Source organism: Neovison vison, chromosome 5, assembly GCF_020171115.1.
Source record: "Neovison vison isolate M4711 chromosome 5, ASM_NN_V1, whole genome shotgun sequence".
NCBI classification, from domain to species: Eukaryota; Metazoa; Chordata; class Mammalia; order Carnivora; family Mustelidae; genus Neogale; species Neogale vison.
The window spans coordinates 33355800-33375872 of record NC_058095.1 but is presented as its reverse complement, the minus strand read 5'-3'; the positions used below and the strand labels follow the sequence as shown (position 1 = coordinate 33375872).

Here is a 20073-nt window from a genome sequence, read left to right as displayed (position 1 = left end):
TCAAATTAGGCTTGTTCCAGATCATTCCATCCTCTCAACTACTCTGGATAAAGATCCAAGTGCTTGGGTACAACAAATGAACAACAAAATAAAAAAACTCTTTACTAATGGCGCACCTGGTTGGCTCAGTGGGTTAAAGCCTCTGCCTTCAGCTCAGGTCGTGATCCCAGCATCCTGGGATTGAACCCCATGAACCCCGCACTGGGCTCTCTGCTCGGCGGGGAGCCTGCTTCCCTTCCTCTCTCCCTGCCTGCCTCTGCCTGTTTGTGATCTCCGTCTGTCAAATAAATAAATAAATTCTTTAAATAAATAAATAAAACTTCTTTACTAAACCATCAGTTAGCCCCTATCCCTCATCATCTAATTTTATAGGTTCTATTTTGAAGAATTTACATTGGTATAAAAATGCCTTTTTTTCTCCCCAAACTGGAATTAACTATGAGCTAGAACTCATTTTCATCTCACTCCACTCCACACTCCAAGCTCCACTGAATATGAGTGCACAATATCCTGCACATCTGGAACCCTGAAACCTGGAAGCATGGAGCCCAAACTCTTATCTTCTCATTTGTCCTCAAAAAATTTCAAAGACAGCTGCTCAGGGTAACAGTGACTCAAAAACAACACCAAAACACAACTTGGGACCAGCTAAACATTCTATAAATAGACACTAATGCCTTATAAATTTCTTTCTTTACAGAATTTTTTTAAAAAGGTGCCACATGGTCCTACTTGAGGGAAAAAAAGGAAAGGATGAATCTTCTAATACTGCTGGTGGTACCTTTCAGAAGTCATTGTTTAAGCACATATACACCCACACCAACTTCTGTGCCTAGAAGGTAGCTAGACGATTCCTGAGGTAGGTAGTACCATAATACCTTAAAAAAAATGTGGTTTTCTTCATCCTTTGACTTTAACACTAAACTTAAAGGCTTATAAACAGAAGCCAAGGCTAGTCAAAGAATAAAATGACCCAAATGAAATACCAAAACAGAGATCTGAGCACATGATTCACAAGTGAGAGACAATGTCTATTTCAAGGGCAAATTCCAACTCTATTTCAAAAAGTTCACAAAGAAAGTGTTCAGAGGTGATCTACTACTTAACTCAAAGTTATTCACCTCCAAGTAAATACTGCATTGGGCATAAAGGGGAAAAAAATGGCCATATTCCTCTGCCTTCTCAGTAATGGTACCTAGTAATCAATCATTCCATTCGAATGAGCTCCAGTTACTAGTAGTCAACATACAACTTGGGACTTTCTCCCTTTCATTATAAGGACAAAGTTAAAAAAAATTAATAAGAGAAATAAAAGGTCCCTAAACTTTAAAGTATTATGTTCTAGCTGCCAAACATTTAGAACATAAGCTGACAGAAAGAATTTTGTCCTAGAATTTTCCTGTAGAAGATTGCATTACAATAATCAAGCAATAAATATTACTTTGTTTCTATTTCTACACTACCAGAGACCTAAAACATCGGAAGAAATAATCCTTTAAAAACTGTCATAAATTTAAGGTAAAACCCTCTTAAAAAAAAGATGAAAGAACCAGTTTTTGAGGAAATACAGGGGTAAATATGATACAAAGATCTGCTTTAAGACCCTTGTATTTGCGGCGCCTGGGTGGCTCAATGGGTTAAAGCCTCTGCCTTCGGCTCAGGTCATGATCTCAGGGTCTTGGGATCGAGCCCCAACATCAGGCTCTCCGCTCAGCGGGGAGCCTGCTTCCTCCTCTCTCTCTGCCTGCCTCTCTGCCTACTTATGATCTGTCAAATAAATAAATAAAATCTTTAATTAAAAAAAAAAAAGACCCTTGTATTTTAGTACTTGGTTTTCATTTCAGAAAACACCTACATAATCTGAGGGACATAGAGAATTCATGTTTCTCATAGCTAACCTTTTTCAATGCCCCAAAGATTTGTTTTAAACAGGCTTTTTAAAGGAACCTATTCTAAGTACTGCTCTCTTTATAAAAGCAGAAGCTTATTACCATTGGATTTGAATCTGCTATGAGATCCCGCAGAGAATCCAGAAATCCCTGATCTTCCACCATTTGGGCATTGATATCATGGAGTTTTGCCACACAGACTGCTGCTGTTTTCCGAACATAGGGATCTTCATCCTTCAAGCACTTGCGGAGAGGCTCACAGAGATATTCTGTAATCTTGTCCACCCGAATGCACCCCATGGTCCTGACTGCTAAGGCCCGAATTAGAGGATTGGGATCTTCACAGTCCTTTTAAAAAAGAAAGAAAGAAAGAAAAACAATCATTGACAACTACAGGTGTACACGGTGACTAAAGGTAAACAGTCTTGTTTCTATAAGCCACAAAAGAACACTTCCTTAATGTAAGCTTCCAGTTATATTCTGTATCATAACACTGATCTCCTATGCTTCTGTTTCCTAAGTACAAATCTTAGTTGCCTATTTAAGAGCTTAGGTTAGGGCACCTGTGGCTCAGTTGGTTAAGCAACTGCCTTTGACTCAGGTCATGATCCTGGAGCCCCAAGATCAAGTCCTGCATAGGGCTCCCTGCTCAGCAAGGAGTCTGTTTGTTCCTCTGACCTCTCTCCTCTCATGCTCTCTCTCTTTCTCATCCTCTCAAATGAATAAATAAAATCTATTATTTATTTATTTATTTATTGACAGAGATCACAAGTAGGCAGAGCAGTAGGCAGAGAGAGAGGGGGAAGCAGGCTCCCTGCTGAGCAGAGAGCCCGATGCAGGTCTCAATCCCAGGACCCTGGGATCATGACCTGAGCTGAAGGCAGAGGCTTTAACCCACTGAGCCACCCAGGTGCCCCTAAATAAAATCTTAAAAAAAAAAAAAAAGAGAGAGAGAGCTTAGGTTAGGAATTCATTAAACTGTTTTACAAAACATAATGAAGAAACGTGCAGTAGGATTCAATCGAGGAGTAGGCGGAAGCTTAGTGAGCTGGTATTATCATTGCCATGGCCATTAGTGGACGTGCCTTAACAACAGAAAAAATAAAAGAGGAAATGGAAAGATGTGTCCCATCCCAGAGTCAGTCTATAAATATCAAGCAGAGAGAAAAGAGGGCTGAACTTTGTGGGGCCTACAGCCAAGAAAGCAAAGGAAAACAGAAACTGGTTTAGGGCTGACCTAAGTGTCTGGAGTTAAGTAGCAGAAAGGGCCCTCTGAAGTACCTTCTCCTTTTTTTTAAAATGAGCAGTTTATTTATTTATTTAAGAGATTTTATTTATTTATTTGATAGACAGAGATTACAAGTAGTCAGAGAGGCAGGCAAAGAGAGAGGAGGAAGCAGGTTCCTCGCTGAGCAGAGAGCCCGATGCGGGGCTCAATCCCAGGACCCTGAGACCATGACCTGAGCCGAAGGCAGAGGCTTCAAACCACTGAGCCACCCAGGTGCCCCTATTTATTTATTTTAAAATAATCTCCACACCCAACATGGGGCTAGAACTCATGACCCCAAAATCAAGAGTCACATGCTCTACCAACTAAGCCAGCCATGTGCCTGAACAATTATAAACCTATGTACATGCTAACTTCTAAAAAATGTAAACTAAATTATCTTTCCAATGATGTAGTCCATCTATGAACCACCAGACAGAAAGAATGAAAATGTTGTGTTCTCTGATTCTGTACTACATAGCTAAACACAGGAAAAGAACAAAAATTCCATGAGAAGAAAGCATATTGTATATTTTTCAAAACAGTCTAATAGAAGCTAATTTTAGAATGCTGGTTATGTTTGTTTTTAAAGATTTTATTTATTTATTTGACAGACAGAGATCACAAGTAGGCAGAGAAGCAGGCAGAGGGAGAGGAGGAAGCAGGCTCCCTGCTGAGCAGAAAGCCCGATGCAGGGCTCGATCCCAGGACGCTGGGATCATGACCTGATCCGAAGGCATTGGCTTTAACCACTGAGCCACCCAGGCGCCCCTGTAGTTATGTTTTAAAAAGAGATCTTGGGGTGCATAGGTGCTGCCATCAGTTGTGCACTGGACTCTTGGTTTCAGCTCAGGTCATCATCTCAGGGTTGTGAAATCAAGCCCTAAGTCTGGCTCCAAGCTCAGTGCGGAGTATGCCTAAGACTCTGTTCCCCCACCCCGCCACATCTGCACTTACACACTCTCTCTCTCAAATAAATAAATCTTTAAAAAGAGATCTTACTCTCACAAATATAAGGATGAAATGATTTTTCATCTTTATGATGTTTGGAATTTGCTTTAAAATTATCCAGTAAGAGAAGGAATGGGAGTTAGGAAAGCATGTATGGGGAGAGTAAATTAAATAAGACTGGTCTTGGGTTGGTAACTACTGAAACTACAAGATGGGGATTTAGGAATTTATAATACTATTTCCTCTACTTGAATATGTTTGGAAGGTTTCATAATAAAAAAAAAAAAAAACTGAGTGTTAAGAACTATTAAGTAAAACAAAACAGAAGTAGTCGTTCCTGCAGTTTCCACTACTTCTGACCCATAAGCATAATTTCTCCAAACATAAAACAGATAAAGCTCAGGTTACTGAAACTGCAATGATAATCCTAACCTTTGTCAGCCTGGCAAGGTAAAACATTGAGGTTTCTTCACCTGGCTTTCTTCTCCCATCTGGCAAGGATGCACCAAGACCAGCTAACAGAAGGCTCTCCATATGGTTTGAACTGGATGACGAATGCTGGCATAAAGAATGCTTAAAAACATGAACACTCCTAGTCACTGCCAGTACTTCTCTAGAGGTCCTCTTTTGGAACAGAGGTGGCTTATTTGCAACGCAGACATTAACTATATCAAGAAACACTTCTGAAAAGGTTACTTGAGGTAGATGAGACTGGTTCCTGGGAAGCGGGGGAAATGTTACCTTCACAAAGCTGTTGACAGCCATGATGGCCATGTCTGGCTGACTCTTGGCGTAGTTCATCAAATAGAGATAAACAAGTTTCTTTAATTCCAGGTTGTCGGTTTGCATACAGTTCACTACATCTGGAAACAGAGAACTGAGAAGACAGGAGAAAAGAGAAAAGGAAAATGAGTAGGTGCTGGTGCCAAGTTACTGGATGGAACATGAAGAAATGGCCTTATTTACCCAAGTGATCTGACGCAAGGAAATACATCCCCACTGTGGTAACAACTAAGACTGAAATGAATTTCTAAAGAAATTATAGTCCTGGTTCCAAGAAGGTCTCTAAAAATAGATTTAAGAAACTTTTCATTATGAAAATTTTCTAACAAACAAAAGTAGACAAAGCAGCATAACAAATGTATCCATCACGCAGCTGCAAAGAAGTATTAATACACATCCAATTTTGTTTCATACATATCCTCAATCCATTCTCCCTTTCCCCACCCCTATTCCAACTAATTGCTCTGGATTTTTTTTTTTTTTTTTAAAGTAGGCTCTACACCCTTCATGGAGCCCAACATGGGGCTTGAACTTACAACCCTGAGATCAACCTGAGCTAAGATCAAGAGCTGGACACTTAACTTGACTGAGCCACCCAGAGCTGCTACTCTGGATTATTCTTAGCTAAATCCTAAACATTATATAATTTCATACATATTTTAGGGCTCATCTTTAGGGATTTTGTTTTAAAAAGCCACAATCTTTATCACATAAAAAAATTAACAGTAATTCTACATATCAATTCATTGCAGGTTCAAAGCACTATGGTTGCTATACTTTTAATGTTCATATTCTTCTATCCTTGGTCAGTGGGGACTTTTACTCAGCTATCTTCTGAGTCCCTATGATGGAGTCCTACATTGTCACCAGTTTCCTCACTTTCTGGTAGGACACGATGCTCTACCTGGGATTAGGGTTCATTTCTAATCTCACAACTGAAACCAGTCATTTTTCTAAGAAGTCCTGATTCCTTTCTAGAATTTCTTTCTTTATTCTTTTTTAAAAATTTCTTTACTCTTAACGTTACAAACTCAGACAAATGAAAATTTTGAGTGTCCTCAAATAGAAAAGGAGTTTACACTTTTCCCAAATTCAACTCATTGCATGATTTACTACTCTCTTATAAAGCCAAAGGAGAGTAGATTTTGTTTGGAATGGCTCCCAAACCACTAGTTTGGAAGAGTAGCTTATTTGATTTTAAAGTATAAGCTGTATTTTTAAAGTACAGATTAACTATATTTTACAAGAGAGTGGTAATTAACCTTCCCCCAAGGCTTTATCAAAGTACTATATAAATTTTAGGGCGCCTGGGTGGCTCAGTGGGTTAAGCCGCTGCCTTCGGCTCAGGTCATGATCTCAGGGTCCTGGGATCGAGTCCCGCATCGGGCTCTCTGCTCAGTGGGGAGCCTGCTTCCTCCTCTCTCTCTCTGCCTGCCTCTCTGCCTACTTGTGATCTCTCTCTTTCAAATAAATAAATAAAATCTTTTAAAAAAAAAGTACTATATAAATTTTAAATGCCTTTTTAAAAAATTTATTCGAGAGCGAGAACATGAGTGGGAGAGGCAGAGACAGAAGGAGAGAGAATCCCAACCTGACTCCATGCTGAGTGCAAAGCCCTATATAGGGCTCGATCTCACAACCCTGAGATCATGACCTGAGCTGAAACCAAAAGTCAGATGCTTAACTGACTGTGCCACCCAGGCGCCCCTTAATTTTAAATACTTCTTAACATCTTACAAGTACAGAAAAATGTCAGAATATTTCTACAGGACAGAGAATGACTGAAATAACTAGTCACACAGTACAACTCCTGTACAGACACAATAAACACAAAGTTATTTACAAAAAGGAAGATGGATTGCAAAGTCAAAGCATCTACCTTTTCTCCAACGAAACAGTCTCCTGAAAATCATTTAACCTGAATGTACATACCTAGTGTAGTTTCATGCACATGTAGATAATCAATAAACACTAATTAACACTCTCCCAAAATTAATGTTCTTTCCATTTCCTAGAATAACTCATGGACAAAACAACTGTAAAACTGCTCAATAAATGTGACATATTAACCAACAGTAAATTTAAGATCCTGAGTAATTTAATTCCAACAACCTGCGTAAGATCAAGAAGATCTCTATCAAGAATAAGTTCTAAAAGTAAAAACCAGGCATTTAGGTGGCTCAGTGACTGCCTTCTGCTCAGGTCATGATCCTGGAATCCTGGGATCGAATCCCACATCAGGCTTCCTGCTTGGCAGGGAGTCTGCTTCTCCCTCTGACCCTCCATCTTCCATCTCAAATAAATAAAATTTAAAGGTAAAAACCGTTAAGTACCAACTTATAAAGCTAGAAACCTGAACTTTCCAGTATGGTAGCCACTAGTCATATGTAGTTACTCACTGGCAATGTGGCTGGTCTGAACTAAGATCTGATGTATGTATGTAAGACACATATTGGGAACGCCTGGGTGGCCCAGTCAGTTGGACGTCTGCCTTTGGCTCAGGTCATGATCCCAGGGTCCAGAGATAGAGCCCCGCAACGGGCTGCCTGCTCTGCAGAGAGCCTGCATCTGCCTGCTGCTCTGCCTACTTGTGCTCTGTCAAATAAATAAATAAAATCTTAAAGAAAAACAACAAACACACATTGGCTCTTCAGACTTAGTATGAAAAATATAATGTGGGGCACCTGGGTGCCTCAGTCAGCTGAGCATCTGCCTTCAGCTCAGGTCATGATTTCAGGGTCCTGGGATTGAGCCCAGAGTCCCTGCTGAGCAGGGAGCCTGCTTCCCCTCTCTCTGCAGCTCCCCCTGCTTGTGGGCTCTCCTGTCAAATAAATAAATAAAATTAAAAAAAAAAAAAGAAAAGTATAATGTAAAATACCTCATTAATAATTTTTATATTGATTTCATGATGAAATGGTACTTTGAATGTACTGTGTTAAGTAAAATATATTATTCATATTAATTTTACTTTTTTAATTTGGCTATCAGAAAATTTTAAATTATATATGCCCCACATTGTATTTCTATCAGACAGCACTGAACTTGAAATTACTTGCAGGGGAGACTGAAATATGATAACCTAAGAATACCTAATCTCTATTATTCTGCATCTTTGAGCTATCTAGGCACTGTACAAATTCCATCTCCTCCAAGAAGCGTTCTTCAACTGTTCCTATTTACATGGATCTCTCTTTCGAAGAACTCTTATTGTCTTTAATATACATACTCTGGTACCTATTACAAAACTATTATGTCATTATTCCTTAATTTTTCAAATTTTGGGTCTCTTCAACTAAGGCTGAGACATCTATTACCCTTTTTAAATTATGACACGTGGGGGGCGCCTGGGTGGCTCAGTGGGTTAAGCCACTGCCTTCGGCTCAGGTCATGATCTCGGGGTCCTGGGATCGAGTCCCGCATCGGGCTCTCTGCTCAGCAGGGAGCCTGCTTCCTCCTCCTTCTCTCTCTGCCTGCCTCTCTGCCTACTTGTGATCTCTCTCTGTCAAATAAATAAATTAAATCTTTAAAAAAAAAAATTATGACACGTGGAATAGCATAAGCACAAATTATTAGCAATTAACAGATTAACAAGTAGTGTTTACCAAGCATACAAAAGGAAACTCAAAGAGGTTTCACTTTTGGGGCGCCTGAGTGGCTCAGTGGGTTAAAGCCTCTGCCTTCGGCGCAGGTCATGGTCCCAGGGTCCTGGGATCGAGCCCCACATTGGGCTCTCTGCTCAGCAGGGAGCCTGCTTCCTCCTCGCTCTCTGCCTGCCTCTCTGCCTACTTGTGATCTTTGTCTGTCAAATAAAGAAAAAATCTAAAAAAAAAAAAAAAAAAAGAGGTTTCACTTTTGTAGGATACATGAATAACCTTGGTGAGAACACAAAAGCCCCACTAATGACTTTTACCAGTTTACCAGTTATGTTGACTTTTACCAGTTCATCAGTACGGATGCTTTCAATCTAGATTTAATACTTGGCAAAAATAGCCCATCAGTGACTAGATCGATCCTGGACAGGAAAACCATAGCCTGTGCACAAAATACAGCCCACCACTACTTTTGTATGAGCTGTAAGCTAAAAACGGTTTTCAGATGAACATTTAAAACTGATTTGAGCCTCTGCCTTCAGCTCAGTCATGATCTCAGGGTCCGGGGATCAGGCCCTGCCTTGGACTCTCTGCTCAGCGGGGAGTCTGCTCCCCCACCCCCGCCTGCCTGCTTCTCTGCCTACTTGTGATCTCTATCAAATAAATAAATAAAATCTTAAAAAAAAAAAAAAGAACCAAATGCTAACAAACTAAACTCCAATATCTGAGTCATTAATTGCCACCGTTTCCACCTGGGCCCCTGGTCTGGTTGGGGGAACTGCTCTCACCCTCCAGGTCTCAGGAAACCCTTTACACTCTAAAAATTCTTGAGATCCCCAGAGAGTTTTTGTTCCTGTGGGTTATACCTACTGATATTTTATGCTATCAGGAATTAAAACAGAAATACTTTAAAAAACACTGATCCATTTAAAATAATAAATGTATTTCATATTAACAAATATTTTAAAGTAAAAATTTTGTATTTTTTTAAAATTAAGATGACAGTGTTCTATATTTTTGCAAATCTCTTTAATGTCTGGTTTAAGAAAAGACAGCTGTCTGGGATCAAGCACCACATCGGGCTCTCTGCTCACAGGAAGCCTGCTTCCCCCTCTCTGCCTGTCTCTCTGCCTGCCTGTGATCTCTATCTGTCAAATAAATAAATAAATAATAAAAATCTTGAAAAGAAAAGACAGCTGGATCTTCATATTCGTTCCTACATTCAACCTGTTGTAGAATACTGTTTGGACTAAAGAAAAAAAAATGATACACATATGTTGGTGGAAAAGGGAGCAGTAATTTAACAGCTTTATCAGATTAACTGGATATTCTTTGATTCACTGAAAAGCTAAACAAATGCTATATTTTTTTCTTTTTTCAGTCTGCAAATGATAGCTCCCTAAGAGTTAGTTGGAGGGACACCTAGATGGCTCAGTGGGTTAAGTGTCTGACTTTTGGTTTCTGCTCAGTTCATGATCTTAGGGTCATAGAATCCAGACCCTCAACAGGCTCTGGGCTCAGCAGGAAGTCTGCCTAAGATTCTCTCTCTCCCTCTGCCCCTTTCCCACTTGCGTGTGCATGCTCTTTCCTTATCCCTATCTCTAAAATAAATAAATAAATCTTTTTTAAAAAGGTTAGTTGCAATGAGGAATCTGAAACCATATCGAGCTTTTAATATTTAATTGCATTAAAATGCATTCATTTATCAATTATTTTGACTGGATCTTTTACCCACGCATAGTTTTGTGATACATGCAGTGGTCATTTCGGAAATACTGGCTGAGTTATGCAGATCTTCCCAATGACGACAAATTTCACCACATAAATTTGAATGTAAATAATACATTCATTAATTTCATTACCAAGCTCATTAGAAAATTCTGTAAGTATTGGGAAGCTGTCAAGCTCATGTTGTGAGATACAAGTTTTCCAGCAATCTAATTTTTACTTTAAAGCTCAAAATGTATCCAATGTCAAATTTTTTCTCTAGAAGTGACAGGTTCACTTTGTTCATTTTTGATAAAATGTCTCCCAAATACTGAAGCCTGATTAACTATAACCTATCAATCATTTTTTCACTAAAAAATGGGGTTCCCAATTCAAATAATTTTGCAAGGGTTTTTCTCCAAGTCAACCATCACTTTGCTATGCAGCAGAAGTGCTTTATGCATAATTCCTGCTTTATCATGTGGAATATTAAAATGACCTATAGTCAAGATTCAAAGCTTAATAAAATAAATTTTTTTAAAAGATTTTATTTATTTATTTGACAGACGGAGATCACAAGTAGGCAGAGAAGCAGGCAGAGAGAGGAGGAAGCAGGCTCCATGCTGAGCAGAGAGCCCGACATGGGGCTCGATCCCAGGACCCTGGGATCATGACCTGAGCCGAAGGCTGAGGCTTTAACCCACTGAGCCACCCAGGCACCCCTTAATAAAATAAATTTTTAATGTTTCACGAAAAACAGTCATAAGTATAACTGCCTATTTCCCCTCCAAGTATATAGTGGTGACGAATACAATGACTACTGTCACAGTTTGGCACTGCTAACTTGATTCACACTAAGGTACCTGCAGTGCAAATGCCAGCACAGTAAAAAAGGCAAATAATACCCAAGTATTATTATAAAGACAGCTTTGACCTCACAAATCCCCAGAAAAGGATCTTGTGAATCCTCAGGGGCCTGTGAATAATCTGTACCTATTTCCAAATGGTCTGGCTGAATTACAGGGGGGGAAAAAAAAAGACAAAATGGACTTTGTTAACACTGATTTTCATCTTTAATTCAGCAACTGAAACTACAGTTGTAGAGTTAAGGACACTAGCTTGAGCCAATTAAAGAAAGTATGAGCTTCTGCTTCTCAGTACACTTTTAGCATCTTCTCTAGAACTACTTCAACAGAAGACGTGTAACTGTGCCAGCTCTCAGGAGGTTTTAGGTTAGATCTCAATGCAACAAAATCAAACTGGTTTCATTCTTCAAAAAAACTTGTCACAGAGTTAATGTAAAAGCAAACACTTCCTCATGATCTTTCAGTGGGACAAACCCATTTTTATAGATTCTATGATTACAACAGTTAAACAAAAAGCAGTAGAAGCCATAAAATAGGGTATGGGTGTAAAGTGACCAACAGCAGGAGTGATTACCCTTACCTAACGTCCTTTCCCACAGTCATGGCAGCAATCACTTTCTTCACAGCCTCCTTCCTCTTTTCTTTCTTTTCATTATTGAGTTCAGCCTTTAATTCAAAGATTTCTCCTACAAAAGAAGAGAGTGAACTGGTGAGATCCCAGGACCAGAAAACTAGACCGGAATACTACACTCTAATACATAACATGACCACTGACCAGAGGCAGGGCAGCAATTGAAGAAGAGAATTTAAAAACTATAGGACAGGTATAATTCAAGTCCACACACTATTAATTGACCCACTGATAACAATACCATCTTTGAGATTATGGCCAGAGAAGAATGTAAAATCCAGATCTTAGGAAGTATATGGGTGGGGAAAAAACAAATCTCCTGATATCCTACTACAATAGGGAGAGAATGGCATCTGACTGATGAAGATCTTCCATCAGAATTTCAAGGTCCCAAGGAAAAAATAAATGTAGGCACAAAACGGGTTCACAAATCTGTTTTCAAACCAAAGAGATTCCAGATATCTGCTCATTCACCCACGGATAAAGAACTGAGGTTCAAAGATCACAGAGTGAGTTAGTGACAGAGCTGCTCTTAGAACTGTGTCTCCTGACTGCTGAATCCAGAGGTTTCCAACTAAATATTACCTGGGAGGTATTTAGAGAATAACAATGCTCAGGTTCTATCAGCATGTCAAGAAGAGCTCTCACATTCGTTTTTTTGTTTTTTTTTTTTTTAAAGATCTTATTTATTCATTTGACAGAGAGAGACACAGTAAGAGAGGGAACAAGCAGGGAGAGTGGGTGAGGGAGAAGCAGACTCCCTGCAGGGCAGGAAGCCCAACACAAAGCTTGATCACAGGACCCTGGGATCATTACCTGAGCCAAAGGCAGATGCTTAACAACTGAGCCACCCCGGTGCCCCATTCATATTTTTTGTTTTTTATTTTTATTTATTTATTTTTTTTAAGATTTTATTTATTTATTTGAGAGACAGAGATCACAAGTAGGCAGAGAGGCGGGCAGAGAGAGAGGAAGGGAAGCAGGTTCCCTGCTGAGCAGAGAGCCTGATACGGGGCTCGATCCCAGGACCCTGGGATCATGACCTGAGCCGAAGGCAGAGGCTTTAACCCACTGAGCCACCCAGGCGCCCCCCCCCTTTTTTTTTTAAGATTTTATTTATTTATTTGAGAGACATCATTCATATTTTTTAAAAAGTTCCTCCATGTGATTCTAATGCACAACCAGGGCTGAGAATCCTTGCTCTAATTAGCACTTTAAGGCTTCAAGGCCCCATCCTATCCAACTGGTCTGATGGAAATAATAAAATTGAAGCTTCATGAATGGTACAGGGAGGGGCGCCTGGGAGGCTCAGTGGGTTAAGCCTCTGCCTTCAGCTCAGGTCATGGTCCCAGGGTCCTGGGCTCAAGCCCCGCATCAGGATCTCTGCTCAGAGGGGAGCCTGCCTCCCCCTCTCTCTGCCTGCCTCTCTATTTATGATCTCTGTCACATAAATAAATAAAATCTTAAAAAAAAAAAAAGATGGTACAAACCCGAGTCTTTTTTTTTTTTTTTTTAAGATTTTATTTATTTATTTGACAGACAGAGATCACAAGTAGGCAGAGAGAAAGGAGGAAGCAGGCTCCCCGCTGAGCAGGGAGCCAGATGATCCCAGGACCCTGGGATCACGACTGGAGCCGAAGGCAGAGGCTTTAAGCCCCTGAGCCACCCAGGCGCCCCACCAGAGTCATTTTTAAAGGCACAATCTTGAAGGAGTGCTCAGGTTCTGCACAGTGAAATGTCAGGGCTCTCATGGTAATAAACTTCAACTGGTTTTAAAAGAAAAAACAAAAGATACCACTGTGTCTGTGAAAAAGCAGTCGGCTACTCCCAGTTCAACCTTCCCTCTATAGCCTTCAACTCTTCGACAATATTGCCTCATTTTCTGCCATGTTTATATGACTGTGCTTGATGTTCATTTTAACGAGATCTCATTCACCACTACAGAAACAGTGGGGACAGCAAACTATGTGATCCCCTAAAGCCTTAGGATGGGAAGGATGAAACTGGTAAGAAACACAGAAACTGAGCACTAAAAAAGCTTGTTACGTCAAAATCCAGTGCCAGCAAGGCAAACAAAGTTACAAAAATCGGTTTTATTTTAATCAACAAATGCAAAAATAGCACAGCCCCAAAGGCTGGTCCCTTCAGAGTCATTCTCCTCTCCACCAAGTCCTCTGCTGCCAAATCCAGTTCTTAGGGTTCTCATCATTTACTTCTAGGAACGGTAAAGGACAAGCAGCAGGGTTTCAGAAGTCTGCACTGTGAAAAGCAGCAGGAGCTGAAGAATCAAAACAGGATGTAACTGAAACTATTCCAATCCTAGCATAAACAAAGAATATGTTCCAGTGGCAGTTCTGGTGGGTGTTGCAGGAAGTAAAAGGAACACAGTCTATCCATTTTTTAAAATGTGGTATTTACCCACCAGTGATGCAATCTGTAGGTCTTAAACTTTTACAGATCACTGAATTAAAAAAGGTTACCAGGATTCATTACAAGAGAAGGTTTGAAGAGTTAGGTAAGGGTTTTTTAAAATTTAATTAAATATTTATTCATTTATTTTAGAGAGAGAGGGAGAGAGAGAGGAAGAGGGAGAAAATCTCAAGCAGATACCCCGCTGAGGTTGGGGCCTGTTGTGGGGCTCAATCCCACCACCCTGAGATCGTGACCTGAGCCAAAACCAAGACTCAGATAGTTAACTAACTGAGCCATCCAGGTGTCCCAAGTTAGGTGAGTTTTTAAATGACATCTTTTTATGTCAATATAGACAATATCTTGGTCATCAAAGCATACAAAATGTCAACAATAAATAGCATTTCAGAATGTCGGAAAAAAAAGCTGAAAATGAGCGACAAGCAGGGTTAATGGTTTTTGTGAAGTGTGACTAATAAAGATAGAGAAGTTGGGTGGGAGCCACGAAGCACATGAATTGAGACATGGTATCTCATACATAAAATTTTACTAAATTCTTCTATTTTTTTCCTTCTCCCCTCAGTCAAATCTACCAAGCACTGCTCGTAGCTAGCAATGGTACTCAATCTTGGCTGCACATTGGAGAAATGTGAGGAGCTTTAAAAAATCTGCACAGCCAGGTAATATCCCAGACCAATGAAATCAGAGTGTCTCAGGTGGAGGGAATGAGACATTAGTATTGTTTTACATTTCCTTGCGTGACTCCAATGTGTAGGCAAGGTTGAAAGCCACTGACTAGAAGTTGATAAAATTAAGAGACTCACTATGGAGTTTCCATATGTTACGAAAGAGCTTGTTCACCCTTAAATAATTCCAAATGACCAAAATAGGACAGATTTGCTACACTTTCTAGAAAATATTTTAGTGCTCTTTGTTCCCTTCAGGACACCAAAGGGTGCCCTCCTCTGTATTGGGGTTTTAAAAATTTTTTTAGTAAGAGTTTGAGTAATCTCCACACTCAACATGGGCCTCAAACTCACCACCCCAAGATCAAGAGTCACATGCTCCACTGAGCCAGCCAGGTTTTTAAAAATTTAAAAAAAAAAATCATTTCAATTTTAAAATTTGCAAGATTTGGACACCTGTGTGGCTCAGCTGGTTAAGTGTCTGACTCTTGATTTCAACTCAGGTCATGACCTCAGGGTCCTAGGATCCAGCCCAGGCTGGGCTCCACACTCAGTGAGGAATCTACTTAAGGATTCTCGCTCTCTCCCCTTTCCTTTGTCCCCCACCAGTCTTCTCTCTCTCTCTCTCTCTCTCTCAAATAAATAATAAACACCTTTAAAAAAAAAAAGATGCAAGATTCCCCAATTGTTAACAGTGTGCCACATTTGCTTGATGATACTTTCTATGTATTTCCATGTTTTTCCTGAATCACATAATAGTAAATGGCAGCCATCATGTCTCTTCAGCTCCAAATAGGTCAGTGTATAATTTCTAACAATGATTATCTTACTAACCATAATGCAATGATCAAAATCAGGAAATTTAACACTGATACATCATCATCATCTAATCTATGGACTTTATTTATTTGATAATATCCTTCAAAGCAATTTTACCACCATCCCCCTCAGGCCAGGATCCAATCTAGAATCATCCAGGATCACATGTTACATTTATTGTCACGCCTCTATAATCTTAATCTGAAGCAGTTCTTCAGCCTTTGTCTTTTAGGATACTGACATTCTTTAAAGGTATAGGCCAGTTATCTGATAGAATGCCCTCAGCTTAGGCTTATCACAGATGGTCCTTCATGATTACACTGAGGTTATGCATTTTGACAGGTGTAATTCTTAGGGAATGTTATATTCTTCTCAATGCATGACACCAAGAGACAAATAATGTTAATGTGTCCCATTACTGGTGATGTTAACATCGAATACTCGGTTAAGGTGGTAAATATCAGGGCCTGATACTATAAAGTTGCTATTTTTTCCTTTGTAATTAGTAATTTGTGAAAGGAAACCTTGAGACTATTTAAATGTCCTGCTCCTCATTGAACTTTCATCTACTAGTCGTTTTAGCATTCACTGATGGCTCTTGACTGAATCAATGATAATTATGATTTATGTGTAAATAATGTATTAATCGATGGGTTACAATCCACTACTATAATCACTTTTTCTACTGCTCAAATTATCTTAAATTTGGTGACTGGAAGCCCTTTCAAACTACGCTGCTTCTTGACATGTCCCACTATTTTTTTTAGAACTCCCTTGCTTTGTGGCATAAGATGTTCATGTTCATCTTGTACTTTCCCTTCACTTACCGTGGAATCAGTTATTTCTCCAAAGAGTCCTGCTTCCTTAGTGGAAAATTATATTTAGAAACCAAAGGGTATTAGGTGTCCTTTGCATCTACTTTGACTTGAAGGAAATTAGAATATTTAATCAGAAACTCCGTTAGTGGGGTGCCTGGGTGGTTCAGTGGGTTAAAGCCTCTGCCTTCAGCTCCGGTCATGATCTCAGTGTCTTGGGATCGAGCCCCGCAGCAGGCTCTCTGCTCACCAGGGAGCCTGCTTTTTCCTCTCTCTCTGCCTGCCTCTCTACCTACTGTGATCTCTGTCTGTCAAATAAATAAAAATTAAATTAAAAAAAAAAGAAAGAAGCTCCGTTAGAGTATAGAGAAAGCATGACTCATACATAGGAGACACTCAATAAACATTTTCTGAATAAATAAACAGAATGAATAAGTTAAGGGAGATGGACTCTGTGGTTTTTGTTTTTTTTTTTTCTTTTAAAGATTTGTATCTATTTATTTGAGAGAGAAAGTGAGAGCAAGAGAGATCACAGAGGGAAAGGGAGAAGCAGACTGCTCCCTGAGAAGGCAGCAGGATGTGGGGCTCTAACCTGGGACCCTGAAATCATGACTTGAACTGAAGGCAGACAGCAACCAACTGAGCCATCCAGATGCTCCAAAGCCGGTCTGTTTTTAAAGGGAGAGTCATCTACAGCATTAGAAAGGAGCTGTTATTTGTAAGCTATTTTACAGGATGAGGAGGCTGGACTTTCCCAAGAAGAATCCCTAATTCCTAGCCCCACAGCTGTATGTAACAACGAGTATATTTCATATATATATATACATACACACACACACACACACACATACACACACACTCTTATATTTTAGAGATTTTACTTTATTTATATACACACACACACACACACACACACTTTAAAGATTTTATTTGAGAGAGAGAGGATGCATGCCCATGCACATAGGGAAGGAGGAGAGGGAGAGAATCCTCAAGCAGACTCCATGCTGAGTGCAGAGCCCAACACTGGTTTGATCTCATGACCCCAAGATCATGACCTGAGCCAAAATCAAGAGTCATACACTCAACAGACTTAGCCGCCTAGACACCCTGTAAAGCAGTATTATATTTCTGATTACAAAGACTATGAGGTTAATAAATTCAAAGCTGTTTTCAAGTAATCCACAGACTATGAACTAAAAATCATGGAACTGACTCTAGAGGTTCCCTTTTATTTTTTTTTAAACATTTAATTTATTTATTTGACACAGAGAGAGAGCACAAGCAGGGGGAGAAGCAGGCTCCCTGATGAGCAAGGAGCCAGATGTGGGGCTCGATCCCAGGACCTTGGGACCATGACCTGAGCCAAAGGCAGATGCTTAAGGACTGAGCTACCCAGGCATCCTAGAGGTTCCCTGTCTTAAGTACAAAGAATGTATTTAGATAACACCCAAAGAATGAGGTAAATCTATATATGGAGGGATATGAAAATATCAAGTTTCTATGTACTGTTGCTTGACCTCTTTTTGTTAAAGATAAAAAAGTGCTTAATCATATGGATTAATACTTTCATTTATATGCATAGAAAAAAACTAAGGATATACCTGAGTTCACCTCAGGAACCGGAATAAGGAGAAAGAGAATTGCATTTTTACTTTTTACATGACCTATATTGCTTTAATAGTACTCTTTGTTATAAAATATTTCCAAGTAAAAAAAAAAAGAGAGAATGAATGTGCTGCTGCTGCTGCTGCTTCTGCCTTCCTCAGATCTACCAATCTTCAATGGATCCAAATTGGATTTCATCCTCTTACCAGAATAGAACCTTCAACTCAAAATCATGTGTATCATAGCCCTATCTTTACAAACCTATCCTTTAATAATTTATTCAAATACCCTGTTCTATACAAACAATAGATCCCCAATGAGACTGTCCACAATATGCATGTCTGAAGAGGTCAGGAACATTCTAGGGGGAACAATTTGACACTATAACTTTTGAAGAACTCAAACTCAAAGAACTCAAAAGTTCTTTGATCAAGTTTTCGTACTTACCTTTTTTATTGGTTGTGAAGTACTTGGAGTCAGTCATGGTTTTGGATCTTTAATGTGCACCTAAAACAAGAGAAGAAAAAATGATTTATCCAATTTAGTGATGTCCAGCAAGGCATTTGATTAATTTTAATAACATTTATAAGAATTTCTATACTCAGGGGCACCTGAGTGGCTCAGTGCGTTAAAGCCTCTGCCTTCATAATCAAGTCGTGATCCCAGGGTCCTGGGATTGAGCTCCGCATCAGGTTCTCTGCTCAACAGGGAGCCTGCTTCCCCCCATTCTCTGTGCCTGCTTTTCTGCCTACTTGGGATCTCTTGTCTGTGAAATAAATAAATAAAATCTTTAAAAAAAAAAAAAAAAAGAATTTCTATACTCAAAAATGGGTATTTTCTTCCTTACCACCGTTACTGGTGATTCAAGACATGCAAAGATAATTAGGGATGTTAACTCTTGCCTCAAGGAACTATCTGGGGCAAAATCCATAGGCTAAATGGCATGAATTGATAATCTATTATGGCCTTGTGATTTTATGCATAATTATCTCCTCCAAGCCTCCAAGACCTAAAGCTAGACCTTTCTGCAAATACATCTTCAATTAGGCACTCAAATATTAAGATAAGAAAAAGTTTGTTTTGAAAGATCTCCCCATTACTTTCTTTTTTTTTTTTTTTTAATTTTTTTTTTTAAAGATTTTATTTATTTATTTATTTGACAGAGAGAGATCACAAGTAGGCAGAGAGGCAGGCAGAGAGAGAGAGAGAGAGGAGGAAGCAGGCTCCCTGCTGAGCAGAGAGCCCGATGCGGGACTCGATCCCAGGACCCTGAGATCATGACCTGAGCCGAAGGCAGCGGCTTAACCCACTGAGCCACCCAGGCGCCCCTCCCCATTACTTTCCATTAAGGAAAATCTTATTTACTCCCTACCTCAAGATGGAGTCATTCCAAATCACATATCCTGAAGCAATAGTAAGGCTGAAAGAGAAAACTGTGCCAACCTATTCACCATTACATGAATCTCTTGAAAAAAGGAATCTCAGAATAAAAAGCCTACATTAATAGGACAATATTCTTTCACAACAAATCTCTAGAGGCAAATATGCCTCACACATGGATTTCTTAATTATAGTTTTCATATTTCCAACTATCTATACTTAGCCCAAAAGTATTCCCAAATAATAAATAATATCACTTTACAGCTAAAAACAAGGCAAAAAAAAAAAAAAAGAGAAGGTTATTTATTCAGTCACATTGCATACAAAAAAGAATCAGAAGGTGTTAAAACTCAAAAGATCATGCATCCCAGCCTCAAGTTAATGCTTCAAGTTAAATGGAAAATTAATCCAACTGACACATGGTTCTACTAGTGAAACAAAAGGGCATGGACTGGCCACATTTCTCCCCCTAATAATGAGACAATGTTTTCTGATTTAAGAAACTTTTAAGACTTTGTCCTAGGTAGTTGATATCTTTAACTGTATTTAAATTTCCATGTAGTAATATTCCTTCTGCACTCAAAAATGTGTATCTTCTTCCTTACCATCCTCATTAACAATGCTTATTACCAAATTTAGGACTGATGCCTGGCACCTGCTCATTACTGTCAAGCC

General features: G+C 39.4%; 1 protein-coding gene across 2 annotated transcripts in view; it reads right to left on the bottom strand.

Annotated features, from left to right (window-relative positions):
* AP2B1 (adaptor related protein complex 2 subunit beta 1) overlaps positions 1-20073 on the bottom strand; it is a 126579-nt gene that overhangs the window by 101133 nt on the left and 5373 nt on the right. For both annotated transcript variants that reach the window (XM_044248420.1, XM_044248421.1), the window contains exons 2-5: positions 18466-18525; positions 11634-11739; positions 4849-4984; positions 1992-2237 (exon numbers count right to left, since the gene is read on the bottom strand). In XM_044248420.1, the coding sequence (XP_044104355.1) occupies positions 1992-2237; positions 4849-4984; positions 11634-11739; positions 18466-18502 (525 nt within the window). In that variant the 5' untranslated portion in view covers positions 18503-18525. The remainder of the gene's footprint in view (positions 1-1991; positions 2238-4848; positions 4985-11633; positions 11740-18465; positions 18526-20073) is intronic.